At 48.4% G+C, this 13,862-nt stretch overlaps 2 protein-coding genes across 2 annotated transcripts in view; one reads left to right on the top strand and one right to left on the bottom strand.

The window, feature by feature from the left end:
* Positions 1-5,812, top strand: part of Npc1 (NPC intracellular cholesterol transporter 1) — a 47,519-nt gene extending 41,707 nt beyond the window's left edge. The window contains exons 21-25 of the mRNA XM_005355762.2: positions 691-891; positions 1,702-1,933; positions 2,869-2,982; positions 3,938-4,100; positions 5,072-5,812. Of these exons, the coding sequence (XP_005355819.1) occupies positions 691-891; positions 1,702-1,933; positions 2,869-2,982; positions 3,938-4,100; positions 5,072-5,154 (793 nt within the window). The 3' untranslated portion in view covers positions 5,155-5,812. The remainder of the gene's footprint in view (positions 1-690; positions 892-1,701; positions 1,934-2,868; positions 2,983-3,937; positions 4,101-5,071) is intronic.
* Positions 5,493-13,862, bottom strand: part of Rmc1 (regulator of MON1-CCZ1) — a 26,323-nt gene continuing 17,953 nt past the window's right edge. The window contains exons 11-20 of the mRNA XM_005355763.3: positions 11,381-11,425; positions 11,147-11,200; positions 9,704-9,832; positions 8,958-9,064; positions 7,507-7,626; positions 7,212-7,289; positions 6,672-6,776; positions 6,513-6,581; positions 6,208-6,433; positions 5,493-5,680 (exon numbers count right to left, since the gene is read on the bottom strand). Coding sequence (XP_005355820.1) covers positions 5,601-5,680; positions 6,208-6,433; positions 6,513-6,581; positions 6,672-6,776; positions 7,212-7,289; positions 7,507-7,626; positions 8,958-9,064; positions 9,704-9,832; positions 11,147-11,200; positions 11,381-11,425 — 1,013 coding nt within the window. The 3' untranslated portion in view covers positions 5,493-5,600. The remainder of the gene's footprint in view (positions 5,681-6,207; positions 6,434-6,512; positions 6,582-6,671; positions 6,777-7,211; positions 7,290-7,506; positions 7,627-8,957; positions 9,065-9,703; positions 9,833-11,146; positions 11,201-11,380; positions 11,426-13,862) is intronic.

Below are 13,862 nucleotides of genomic sequence, written 5' to 3'. Positions count from 1 at the left end.
TGGAATTTTCTTCATGAAAGCATGGGAATTCTTTGGAATTCAGTTAGAAAGTATTAGCTAAAGGGAGTATCTTTAGCATGAATTCTAATTGTTCTTAATTATAAATACCTAGAGTCAGGTATCGAGGTGAAAGCTGAAGATCAGAGCAGCAGAGTGGCCAGAGTTCTTCCCTCTCCAGTGCTCAGATGAAGGGCGATCCTGTCCTCAGACTGCCTGCACTGAGCTCCTGTCTCCACCTCCCTAGTGCTGGGATTAAAGGTGTGGGATCCCAACTATTGGGATCACTTTTGTGTGAGCTCTGGTTCTCTTTTAGACTGAATCAATTCCATATAGCCCAGGGTGGTCTCCCGAGTGCTGGGATTAAAGGCGTGCGCCACCACTGCCTGGCCACTAAGGCTAACTACCGTGGCTAGTTCTGTGCTCTGATCCTCGGGCAAGCTCTATTTGTTAGATCATAAACAAAATATCACTGTACAGTGTCATGCCAAGCACTTCACTGGCCTTGACCCATTTGACACTCCCAGCCCATGGGCATGTGCTGGTATGCTCATTCACAGAGGGGTGGTCAGGGGCCTTCACCTCACCTGAAGTGCTCAAATTCTCCCCTTCCACTCTAAGCTATCGCCGTGCTGACACCCCTGTTCTTCCTCAGGGGACTGTAACCGTGCTGACACCCCTGTTCTTCCTCAGGGGACATGCTGCCTATGGTTCTGCTGTTAACATCATCGGAGATGACACTTATGTTGGGGCCACTTACTTCATGACTTACCACACTGTACTTAAGACCTCTGCTGACTACATTGACGCCATGAAAAAAGCCCAGCTTGTAGCTAAAAACATCACAGAAACCATGAATTCTAAGGGGAGTAACTACCGCGTATTCCCATATAGGTAAAACAGGGAGGGCTATATGGGATGAGGTGGGTGGGCCGCAGATTCCTCGCTCTCCTTCTGACATCTGCTTTACCCTTAGCCAGGGGTGGAGTGTGAGGGGGACTGGAGGTGAGCAGGGCCAGAACCTTGTGGATCTGGGGACTGCAGATCTTGGTGCACTGTCCCAGCCCAGAGAGACACATGGCGAAGTAACACAGGAGAGAAGGCCTTGCACAAGGACATGCCAGTCACTCAGTCAGCAGCTGGCAGGGATCCCTGCCCAAGACCTGGGACAGTGCTTTGATACAGACTTTTCATTTGCTGGGTTAGTTTTTTATTTCCCTATTGCTGCTGCTGCCTTTTCCTTGAGAAATAAGGAAGGCAGAACAGACAAATGATTGTTTTTCTCAGAGCATAAGCGTGCTGTCAGTTGAAGAATGGCAGCTTCTTTGTGTGGCCATTCAGAGTGTGTCCTAATTCTCAGGCAGAGCTGAGCTAACTCTGTCACAGCCCAGGTTGGTTCCCAGAGCAGCCCCAAGTGGTGTTCCTTTTCCTAGCAGCCAGTAGAATTCTTTGGAAGTGTTTGTAAAGCAGCAGGAGTTGGTCTTACAAGTGAGAACTATGTAAACACACACTTGGGTCACTTTGGACCTTGCTTTGGATGCCAAGGGCTATGAAAGACAGTTGGGTGGCTCCGGGATCATCATACCAATCTCAGTGGTTGTCTGGGGTGTCACCTTTCAACAGTCTTCCCGCTTTGTAGGGTGGTGGGGTAAAGAGGAAGACCCCAGGGTGCGAGGAGCTCTAACCAAATACTGTCCTTCCTAGTGTGTTCTACGTCTTCTACGAGCAGTACCTGACCATTATCGATGATACCATCTTTAACCTCAGCGTGTCTCTGGGCTCCATATTTCTGGTGACCTTGGTGATTCTGGGCTGTGAGTTGTGGTCAGCAGTCATCATGTGTGTCACCATAGCTATGATCCTGGTCAACATGTTCGGTGTCATGTGGCTGTGGGGTATCAGTCTAAACGCTGTTTCCTTGGTCAACTTGGTGATGGTGAGTCCAGTTCTATTTTGTCCCTAGCGCCTGTGACTCCTGAACGAACTGTTCTTGGATCTCATATAAGTTCTGAAGGGGGCTGAAATATCATGGCTGCCTTTTGCTCTTAGTGCACAGGGAGAGTCAGGATGAGGGCTTGAGTCAGGCAGGGCCCGGGGAGCATGGAAACCATCTGGGAGCAGAAACTCAGTATCTGAGCTGGGAGTCCCAGCTCGGGTGGCTGAGGCAGGAGGCTCGCGAGTTCACGGCTGCAGTCTTCTCCCCTCTCGTTTGCAGCTATAGAGTGAGCAGTGTAGTTTGTGGTGCTGATGTGAAATGTGGCCCCGTGACCTGGTATGATGGCACATGCTTATCATCCCAGCATTCAAGAGGACAGTGAGTTCCAGACCAGCCTGGACTACAAATTGATATCCTGTCTCAAAAACAAACAAAAAAAACAACCTATAGCCTAATGACATTAAGATATCCAAGGTTTACTTACCAGGTTATTCTGCAGGGCTTCCCATACAGTTGCCAGGTAGTTAGAAAGTACTGAAGATGTAGCCAGGCATGGTGATGTATGCACTCGGGAGGCAGAGGCAGGCGGGTCTACAGAGGTTTCAGGACAGCTAGGGCTATGTGGAGAAACGCTGTGTCCAAAAACAACAAAAAGAAAGTATTGAAGATGTGAGCTTGAAAGAGTATTAATGAAAGGTAAACATTCAAATAGGAACAACTTCAGAATGGTAACAGGTCCAGACGAAGGCGTGACGGTGTGCTGGCTTAGTGGGGAAGGACAGGTAACCATGAAAAGTTCCCAGAAATCCCTAGACAAAACCAAGTCGCTCCAGAAAAGTGGAGTCAGGCAGCGCCTAGAGCACTTGAGTGTCCTGCTGTGGTTTCAGGACTTCCAGCTGAAAGAGATCTGTTCTTACAGAAATGCTTTGTTTCAGAGCTGTGGCATTTCTGTGGAGTTCTGCAGCCATATAACAAGAGCATTCACCATGAGTACCAAAGGAAGCCGAGTGAGCCGAGCGGAAGAGGCGCTGGCCCACATGGGTAGTTCTGTGAGTACACTAGGCCCTGGGGTGGGTGGGGCCTGCAATGGGGGTGCCTCTCGGAAGAGACACAAACAGAATTTGGATCCATTCCTTAAATGACAGCTCCCAGCAATGACAGATTTTCATACAGTTGACTAAATAGCTAGCTACACCTTGAGCAGACAGTAAAGTCAGCACTGTGGCTACAGCGAGGCTCTTCTGAGCTCCAGTCTGAAGTTGATTCCTGGAGGTCCTTGATGCAGTTCTTTATCCCTGTTCCCCATCAGTCACTCTGCTGCTATAGAGAATATCAGTAAAATGGAAATTTAAGCATTTGCTTTGTGATGTCAGAGACTTAAACTATTTCCCAGGCCAGCAAGGTGTCTCAGCAGGTCTGTTGTGCTTGTTATAAGAAATGACTACACAGTGTTGTCCCAAGCACATGCATGTTGCTTGCCCATCCCCACACTGTAACCTTTTAATTTTTTAGTTTCTGTCTTAAGATCAAATACTGCTTGATTTGAACCAAAAAGCCAAGGCCATTATAGTTGAGGAACGGAAGACAGTTGTCTTGGAAACACATTGCTTTTACCCTTTCTCCATGACTAGATGGTTCAGCCAATGAGGTGCTTGCCACATGAGCATGAGGACCCGAGTTTGAATCCCTGCACTCACATAAGGTGGACACAGAGGTACCCGTTTGTAACACCAGCTCTGATGGACAGAGAGGGATGGATCCCTGGAGTTCACTGGCCAGCCAGCCCAGCTGTCTGAGCTCCAATTCCAGTGAGATTAGGATCCATTGAGCAAGGCACTCAGAGTCAGCCTCCAGCCTCCACACATTGGATACGTGCAGACAAACAGTCCTTTCCTCCAGGCTCACAGCAGTGTCTCAGTAGTTCTGCAGCTGCCCACAGCTAAGGCAGGCTTGTGTGAAAATGTGCTCGTTTAACAGGCTAACAAGTCATTTCTACCTCTTCAGGTATTCAGTGGAATCACACTTACAAAATTTGGAGGGATTGTGGTGTTGGCCTTTGCCAAATCTCAGATTTTTGAAATATTTTACTTCAGGATGTACTTAGCCATGGTCTTACTCGGAGCCACTCACGGGCTGATATTTCTCCCCGTCTTGCTCAGCTACGTAGGTAAGAGCGCTAAAAGAAAATCATATTTTCTGGGCTCGGTGTCACAACCCTGCAGTCCCGGCACTGGGAGGTGGAGGTTGAGATCCAGAGTTCAAGGTCATCTACAGTTAGTTTAAGGCCAGCCTAGGCTGAAAGACCCTGACTCAAAAAGAAAAATTTTTTTTTGTTTTGTTTTGTTTTGTTTTTTTCGAGACAGGGTTTCTCTGTGGCTTTGGAGCCTGTCCTGGAACTAGCTCTGTAGACCAGGCTGGTATCGAACTCACAGAGATCCGCCTGCCTCTGCCTCCCAAGTGCTGGGATTAAAGGCGTGCGCCACCACCGCCCGGCCAAAAAGAAATTTTTAATCTTGAACATTCCTTTGTATTTGAATTTGCACTGATGGCCACTTGATAATTGATACTGCATACAAAATTATCCAAGGAAGAAATGAAGTCTTCCCAGGACTTCATGGTTAGCCAAATTAACTGCCCTGTTTACTCTGAAGTCAACTCTTGACTGGCTGCTGCCGTGAGATGAAGGAGGAAACAGCCAGCCCTCCCAGCAGTCCAGGGTGGTGACTGTCCAGAGCCTGTCAAATGCTATTGCTGCTCTTGGTGATCCCACCTCATCCAAATGCCCTCTGCTTGAAGAGAACAAGAGTGATTCACCTTTCAGCGTTGTTAGGAAGTTGAAGCATTAAAACAGAAAATTGAAGGCTGGAGAGATGGTTCAGTGATTAAGAGCACTGGGCACTCTTCCAGAGGACCCAGGTTTGATCCCGAGCAGCACCCACATGGCAGCTCACAACTGTCTCTAACTCCAGTCTAAGAGAAACTGACACCCTCCTCTGGCCTCTGGGGCGCTGCATACATGTCATGCATGGACATACATACAGGCAAAACACCTGCACACAAAATAGAAAAAAAAATCAACAGAACCAGGGCTTTCTTCTATACCTAGATTGTTTATACTTCTTTTCTTTTCTCACATAGGACCGTCGGTAACTAAAGCTAAAAGACAGACCACTCAAGATCGATACAAAGGGACAGAGCGAGAACGGCTCCTCAATTTTTAGCCTTGTAGTGGGCTTTGGTGACTTCGTCTACGGATAGGTCAAGTCTACTGCAGGACAGCCACACTGTCCAGGCCGTGCTGGGTGCTGGTTGTTCCCAGGCAATGGGCTGCGTCACAGCTGTGGCAGGTGCAGCCCACTCACCTTTTAAACTCAGGAGCTCACGTAGTATGGAATCTGAAGGTGACAGTCGTCAGCCCTACAGCAAAAAAACCATGTCTCGGGCAAGAGGAAGGACAGTGGATGCGACCCAATCACACTTCTGACAAGCCAGTCCATGTGCTGTCTCCTCTTTTCAGGAGTCAGCACCACACACATTGTATAGCTTATTTTTAGCAACATTTGAGAATGTTGTAGGTACTTTATTACAACATTTTGTAGTTTAAAGAGCTTTATTAATGCAATAAATTAACTTTGTACATTTTTATATTAAAAACTGTCAAGGGACTTCAGAATGTCGTAGGCCTCATCAGAGCTTGTTCTCCAAAAACCTGCTTGAAAAAGGCGACGTGCTCTTCACAGTGTTCTCCTGTAGGGAGGATGGCTTCAGTCACCAGCCAGCGGTGTGTGGCGTGGAAGGAAATGCAGACAAAAAGCTCCTGGCTTATATACTGATATACTGGGTTTTAACTTATTTTTCTTTAATAAAATACCTCATCCTCCTAAATTTTGAGATCACTAATCTTTTTGCAGAGCTCCTACCTTCAACCTCAGCCAGCTGCCCTGTGTTAAACTACTGGGTGGCTGTGACCTGTCACTCACGCTATGTGCACTACACACACACACACGTATACATATAGTAACTCAAGCTTGTTCTCCCTCACGTCTTACTTTATCACTATTTTCTTCTTAAGGGATACTCCAAGATCATATATACAGTATGTCTGAGATGCCTCAATGCCTCAGCCCTGAACAATCCTCTGCTGAGAGCATCAGCATTCTGAATCTACTCAATAGAGACCCCAGGCTAAGGGTGAGGTGGGCTGCTGGGAACGTTCCTAAGTCCCCACCCAGAAGTTGCTCCTGTTGTTTGTGGTCACCCCGGGCCTCTCCCACCTGGTGTGAAGTTAGGGTTCCCTCGCAGACGCTGGTTCCGCTGCTCAAAGAAGCGGAATATGGTGAAGAAGAGCATGACGTCATCAGTCTGCTTGGCGGCATCTAAGAATTTGCGCGCAGAAATGTTGTCATGGCCACCAATGCCTCGGATGAACCTTAGTGCAGCCAACACCTGGTGTTTGGATAAAAGAACTTCCACTATCTCATCGTTTGCTGTTGAGAGTCTCTGCAAGTGAGGAAGGAGGAGGTCAGGGCAGCCACAGGAAGGGATGCTGGTGACATGTAAAGCTGTGGCAGACAGTTACCTTCAGCATGTCCAGTGACAGCTGGTGGGCAGGAGGATAAAAGCTTTCGAGGGACAGCAGCAGGCAGGCCTGAAAGACAGGGTTCCAACCACCTTCAGTTGAAAGGCCACCACTGGGAGGCTGTAGTGACTACCAAAGAGAAAAACCAGCGGTACAGACCAAAGGCTTGGAGTCGCTGAGCACGTGGTACTGCAGGAACTGGTGGAGCATGTAAAAGAGGTTGTGCTGGACAAGGGTCTTGATGACAAGTTCATGTAAGTAATGCTAGGAACACAAGAAAGGTAAAAGACATTACCAAGTCGCCCACCATGGCTGGCTGAGGCTGCAACAGTTTGAACTCCCTCCCAGGCCATAGTTTAGCTGTAACAGTGTTCTCCACCAACACCAACGTTTCCATCCCCACAAAAACAACTGCCATGTTAAAAACCACCCAGAAAGCCGGGCAGTGGTGGCGCACGCCTTTAATCCCAGCACTCGGGAGGCAGAGGCAGGCGGATCTCTGTGAGTTCGAGACCAGCCTGGTCTACAAGAGCTAGTTTCAGGACAGGCTCCAAAACCACAGAGAAACCCTGTCTCGAAAAAACCAAAAAAAAAAAAAACACCCAGAATTCTGCACACGAAAAAGCCATCTCGTCTTAGGCTGGCGGTGTCCTGACCTGATTCCCCTAATGTAGGATACAAATACCCTTCTGAAGGTACCTGCACTGGGATCTGGAACTGGTTCAGAGAACGAATATATTCCATCAGCACAGCTATCACAAACTTGTGCGGCATCTCCTACGGAGGAAGAAGGGGTCTTCTCAGTTGTAAAAGAAGCTGCAGGCAGCCCAGTGATCCACAGTAAAGTGGTCCAGTGTTCTGCTCTGCTGGAGTTGCATTAGCCCTTGTGAACCGTCCACACTGGACAGCCCCAGGCCCTCTCCTGGGGCAGTACTGCTGGTTTAATCACAGTGAATCCTGTGGCTGCCCCACAAGAGCCCGGAGCCCAACACACCTTGTTCTCCACGAACGGCGACAGCACGTGTGTGTATACATCGGACTGGTCCACCACCGCCTGGGTCCGCACCGGCCTTCTGAGAGGTGGGTTGCTCCGGCTTTGCCCTGCTTCTACTGCCTGAAGTGAGACAAGCTGTGCCCTTAGTCACCGTCCACAGAAACAGTCCCATTACAGTCAACCTGAGGCTGAATCCTTACCCAAACGAACATGAGCAAGACCCGGGACAGACCAGACACAACTCTGCAAAGCAGAGCTAGTTCTGGCAAACACTCCAGGGTTCGTGCGTGATCAGATTAAATAACCAAGCCACAATCACACATTTTCTAACCTCTGGAGACTTGGAACCAACCTGACTTTCTTTGTTCCTCTTGGCCACTGCACCATCGATTACGAAGCTCTACCAGACAGTAAAGGAATGGCTCTTGCACTTGGTCTATGTTGGAATTTTTGATTCCTTTTTGTAGTGTTTGAAATGGACCCAGGGCCTCACCCATCTCCACATTTCCAGCACCGTCTAGGTCACAGTCACAGCCCAGTGTGATGGGGATTCAGTGGTGACTGAGCAGAGCTGCTCCAGCTGTGTGTCCCTAGTGAGCACGCTCAACTTCAGTGCAGATGGCTTGTTCTTCACACCTCATGATCACAGTGTGGAGGCCCAAACCCACTGACCGCAGCCCAGGACACAACCAGACAGGGCTGACACAGGACAGGGACAGAGTTGCCTGAGGCAGTCTATCAGACCCCTTATCCTCAACCAAAGCAGTGTCCTCTGTGGGTAATCACATCCTTGAACTAATGTCTCCTATTGTCTCAAATGTCCTTGTTTCAGAAACCAGAAGTACGCAGTGCTGTACAGCCACACGAATTCCCCCAACCTTTGACTGAACGTGTTGACGTCTACTAACTGAAACACACAGTGCTAGGAACTTAACCAACGCCTCTGATACTGATGGCAGCAGCATTCTAGGATACCCTTTTTTGCTAATCTTAGGATAAACCTTCTTGTGGTCCTGCCAATGAATGCAGAGATGTGGCTGCTCAAGACACTGAGGACAGCTGACTGTCAAATACTCATCCCTTTTTGAGGCTCAGAGAACATCACAAAAGAGGAAACAGGATATAAAAGCCAGAAGACAGGGAAAGGGCTGCAAACTGCTATCTATAGTGCTTGACACAGCTATTGCCAGCATCCCACAACAGCTGCATTGTACTGCACTGGACCTATCAGCAGTCAATCACGGATGTGGGAGATGCTCACAAGGCCCTAACCCTCCCTGCTGAACTACTGGCTACTGGTGGACTCTGGGGGAGGGACAGTCATGGCCTTCAGGTGTGACCCAACAGTGATCCAGGCTCCAATGGACATTTTCAAACCTCTGCTCACAGTCCTCGTTAAAATCTGGTCACGAAACAAACCCATCAAAATGGGGGAGACACTGGACACTCACCGTGGTGTAGCTCTGCTCAGCATCCAAGTACTTTTTATACTCATGGTTGAGTTTATCAAAAACAGTGGCTATCACGGGCAGCGTGGCTCTGTCTGACTCGGCCAGCACTAGAAAGGACAACACACACGTCAGACCCAGTGTAATCAGAATCTCAGTATGACGGTGACAAGGACTCGCAAAGGTGACCAATGCAAACCCTGTCTTCAAGGACCTTCAAAGAAATGTTGTTTCAGAGGACTGATACCTCGCAGTCAGAGTCCCTTTCAGGGACGAGAAGAAGCAAGCAAGGCAGGTGTCACTAGAGGGCACTGGGTGTGTAGTCAGATCTCGCCTGAAGCCACCTGCCTACAAATCATTTGTGCGTTTCCCAGTATTTCTGAAGGGTTAAGTAATCCATCCTTCAAATACACAGCCCTAAGTGCAAAAGATGAAAGATGGGGGTAGGGGCACCTGGCGAGATGGCTCAGCAGGCAATAAGCACCCACCCACCACCAGGCATAACTGCCTGAGTTCAATCTCGGATCCCAATGCTAGGAGAGCAGACTCCCGTTAAGTGATTCTCTGACATCCAACTGTGTACCATGGTACGTGCCCATACACATATACACACAGGTATAACTATATTTTTAAAGGTGGTGGTAGGCTGGGCAGTGATGTACACATCTTCAGTCCCAGCACTCAGGAGGCAGATAGGGAGAGGATGGTGGTGAGAGCACAGGCCTTGTGGGAAGGACCAGTCCACTTACTCTGTGAACAGACAGATAGGATGACCATCTTGCACTCCTTCCGCTGGAGAAGAAAGTCCATCAACCTCCCTTTATCTGGCAAGAGATTGACTATGGGCTGAAGTTTCACCTGGAGGTTCCAGAGGTAACCTAGGGGTTGAGAGGCAGCAAGCTCAGCAACACAGTGCAAGCCAGAGCCAGAGCCAACAAAGAGCACCCCAGACCTCTTCAAACACACAGTTAGTATCCCTGTCTTCCTAACCAACACTCAAGACACTCAGGACGGTGGCAGATTGGAGGAACTGACAGTCGTGCTCTGAGCAAACTGCATTTAGAGGCACACCAGTGTTATCTCCATAGAGACAAGGACAGCACTCCACTCCCTACAACGTGCCCATCCCGGGCCATCACTGTAGATGGCATACTTAGTTCCTTCTCTGTACTGACTCATGGATGCAGAGGTGAGGCCCAAACAATAGTGAGATTGCTATCCACTCACTAGCCTAGGCATGGACTAACAGGCGAGCTGGTTTCTCAGAGTTCCTTGGGAGAAAGGTATGTCACATCAAAAATAATTGGAGGGACCAATTTCTCAGCTTCCAAGATCTGACACTGTTGTTAATGTATGGAAGAGAAGTGAATTCGTTACTCCCGCCAGAGGATAAGGCTGGAAAATTCCCAAAGTGACTAAAGATTAACTCAGCGTTCTCAAATGCAAAGACACAGGAAGAGACAAGAGGCTGAAGGAGGGCTCACCAGCAAGACGAAATAAGGGGTGAAGACAAACAGATGTCCATGGGGAGGTGGAGTTAGGGATGAGAACGCGGACCACTCATGATGTGGGAAGGTCATTTGTCAATCTGTTGTTTCATTGGTTAATCAATAAAGAAAACTGCTTGGCCTGATAGGTCGGAAAATTAGGTAGGTGGAGTAGACAGAACAGAATGCTGGGAAGAAGGGAAGTGAGGCAGACGCCATGCCGCTCCTCTCCAGGGCAGACGCGATGAAGCTCCAGCCCAAGATGGACGTACACTAGAATCCTTTCTGGTATTAGAAATGGGTTAGTCAAGATGTGAGAGTTAGCCAAGAAGAGGCTGAAACTAATGGGCCAGGCAGCGTTTAAATGAATACAGTTTGTGTGTTGTTATTTCGGGTGTCAAGCTAGCCGTGCGGGAGCCGTGCGGGACGAAGAGCAGGCCTGCCCGCAGCTCCTTCTACACACTCACCAAGGCAGTTTTCTGAAATGGCCACAGGAATGTAAGGGGACTGGCCACTCTCAGTCACCTTACTTGTAAGAATCACACATACTCATGGAAAAAAGAATGAACCTACAGACGTGAGTCTAAGGTGAGATGCAATCCTATTCTCAAGACTGAAGGGAGGGGTCATTTCGAAGATTCAAACCGAAGCGGCAATGGCGGTGATGAATCTAAAGTCAGCACACATTTTGCTATGCAGACCTACCTTGGCTTGCACTGATAATGATGTCTGGTTGAAAGACGATCCATGATGAAGAATCTATACGTTAAAGGAAATTCCAAGTCGAAGAAAATTGAAGGCAAGCCCTATTTCACTTAGCACTTGCCCAGCCCCCACACTGGAGGCCACAAAAGGCCTGCGTCCCCAGGAGCAGCTCCCAGTGCAGTGGGTAGGGACACAGTCCCTTTGTGCACAGCGACACCACCTTTGTGAGGATACAGAGTTTACAGGGAACTGGAGACTGGCTGGTCACAGCAGCAGGACCTACAAATTGAGAATACAAGTGTGACCAGCAGCCAGGAAAAAATACTTCGTTCTGCCTCGAGCAGACATTACTAACTGTAGTTAGGTGGGGAGGAGGAAGAGACTGTCCTGTCTCACTAATGACACACCTGGGAAGAAGGACAGTGTCCGTTACAGACATGAAAATGTCCCCAGAAACAGGAAGTGTATCAAAGATTTCCTCACCGTGGTTGATTTTAAAGTTTATTTTTTAAATGTTTTATGGGTTGAGTGTTTTACCCAAGTGTATATGTTTGTAGCTCATACATGTCTGGTGCCTGACGAGGCCAGAAGAGGACGCTGGATCCCCGAAGCTGGAGTTACAGACAGCTGTCTACCACTTTTGTTTGACTGCTAATCACCTGGGGTCTCAAAGACTGAAATGCCCAGGCTCTGCACCACCACCACAGGTGCTGGGAAACACACCCAGGTCCTCTGCAGTGCAGCAAGTGTTCTTAACCACTGAGTCGTGCGTGTCCCCAGCCCCAGGTTTGTTCTAACTGGAGATGACACATCACCATTTACAGGTGTACATTAAAACTCTAAGAAATTGACTGGGGCTGGAGAGATGGCTCAGTGGTTAAGGGCTTTGCCTGTTCTTCCAAGGTCCTGAGTTCAATTCCCAGCAACCACATGTGCTCACAATCATCTGTAATGAGATTTGGTGCCCTCTTCTGGCCTTCAGGGATACATGCAGGCAGAACACTGAATACATAATAAATAATAAATCTTTTTAAAAAAAAGAAAGAAATTGACCTGGGATACCCAGATTCACTGATGATGCAAAGGAAGATGGCTGTGGACAGTGAGCCCCACTACACTGCACTGGCAGGTCTAGGCGCAAGAGAACTCAGCTAAGAAGTCCTCCCGTCCTCACACGACAGGGCCCCATTCCAGTCACCCTGGGGAAATGAGGAGGGCTCCCAGTTCTGTGCCAATTACCCAGATAAACTCAAAAGACGGCATTACTGAGCTGCCTCAGTAAGACGGTCTCTCTACACACCACCACCCAGATGAAGGCTGTGCACAGGCAGACAAGCTTCAGGAAAGCACTTGCACGCCAGGCAGAAGAGCCTGGGCATTTCAGCCTTCGAGACCTCAGGTGATTAGCAGTCAAACAAAAGCCACCTGTTCAGCAAGACAAAACCAACATCTCTCTCAAAATCAGTTCCAGTGTTGGCACCGGCTGGGCTCATGATACGCAGGAAACACACAAAGAAAGGCCACCACTCACGCATGTGCTCTTGACCTCCCAGACTAATCTGACCCCTTCAGTGAGCAGGCTTAGCAAGCAATTAGCCTCTTTATCGATCCTCTATACTAGATCAGGGCCGAGGGTTTTCCCCAATCAATCATTTGCCATCATCTCCTCCTTATTGGTCATGTTATTATTATTATCTAGGGGAGCCAGATGCCAGAGAGCACACAGGAGGGCGTTCAGGCCATCAGATACCTGGCACTCACAGCACGATGGGCCAGCTGAATGTTTGATGACCTACCACCTAGAGTGTGGCTCTCAGCGGTCTCTACAAAGCACATAAGGATATCACAGGCTATCTGTCACAGGTCAGCTCACATGTGTGCCTCCTGAGGAAACACCAGAGACTGGGGATTTGATCAGCTAACTCTCTACAGTCTCCATTAGAACTAAAGAAACCCTGTTCTGAGTGGGTTCTCTCAGCTCCTAACCTGCTACTCTCTTGACTTCCTCCCCATCTCAGAAGGAGGAATGATCTAGAATACACTCAGGAATCACACCTGTAAGCTGTCACTGTGTCAGGTTTGGCCGGGTGGCTGAGTGGGGAAGAGCGTTTGTTGCTCTGACAAAGGACCTGGGTTTGGTTCCCAGCACCCACGTGGTAGTAGGCAACTGTAACTCCAGTTGTCAGGGGATCCAGCATCCTCATCAGGCACAAGACATGGATGTGCTACACACACTCAATCCATAAAATATTTTAAAAAATAAACCTTAAAATCAACCACAGTGAGGGATCTTTACACACTTCTTCCTGGGGACATTTTCATGGGCTGCTGGAAATCCAACACCCTCTTCTGACTTCTGGCAGCACCCATACACACATGCTCATACATATATGCAGATTCACACAGATGGACATAAATCAAAATAAAAGACAAATCTTAATAACTACAACCCAGAATGTTAGAAACAAAGGGGTATGTGACCCCATTAAAATAACAGCCACAATCAGCTGAATTTAATTCCAGGATTACAAAGCCAGGGGAAACAGAAAAATGTTAAGGACTTACCAACATTAAAAGAGTACATAGCAGCCAGGTGTGGTGGCGCACACCTTTAATCCCAGTACTAAGAGGCAGAGGCAGGCAGATCTCTGTGGGTTTGAGCCCAGCCTGGTCTACAAGAGTGAGTTCCAGAATAGCCATGGCTACACAAAAAAAC

Source organism: Microtus ochrogaster, chromosome 18, assembly GCF_000317375.1.
Source record: "Microtus ochrogaster isolate Prairie Vole_2 chromosome 18, MicOch1.0, whole genome shotgun sequence".
NCBI classification, from domain to species: Eukaryota; Metazoa; Chordata; class Mammalia; order Rodentia; family Cricetidae; genus Microtus; species Microtus ochrogaster.
Note: the sequence above shows the minus strand (reverse complement) of the source record. Positions and strands in the feature narration are given on the sequence as shown.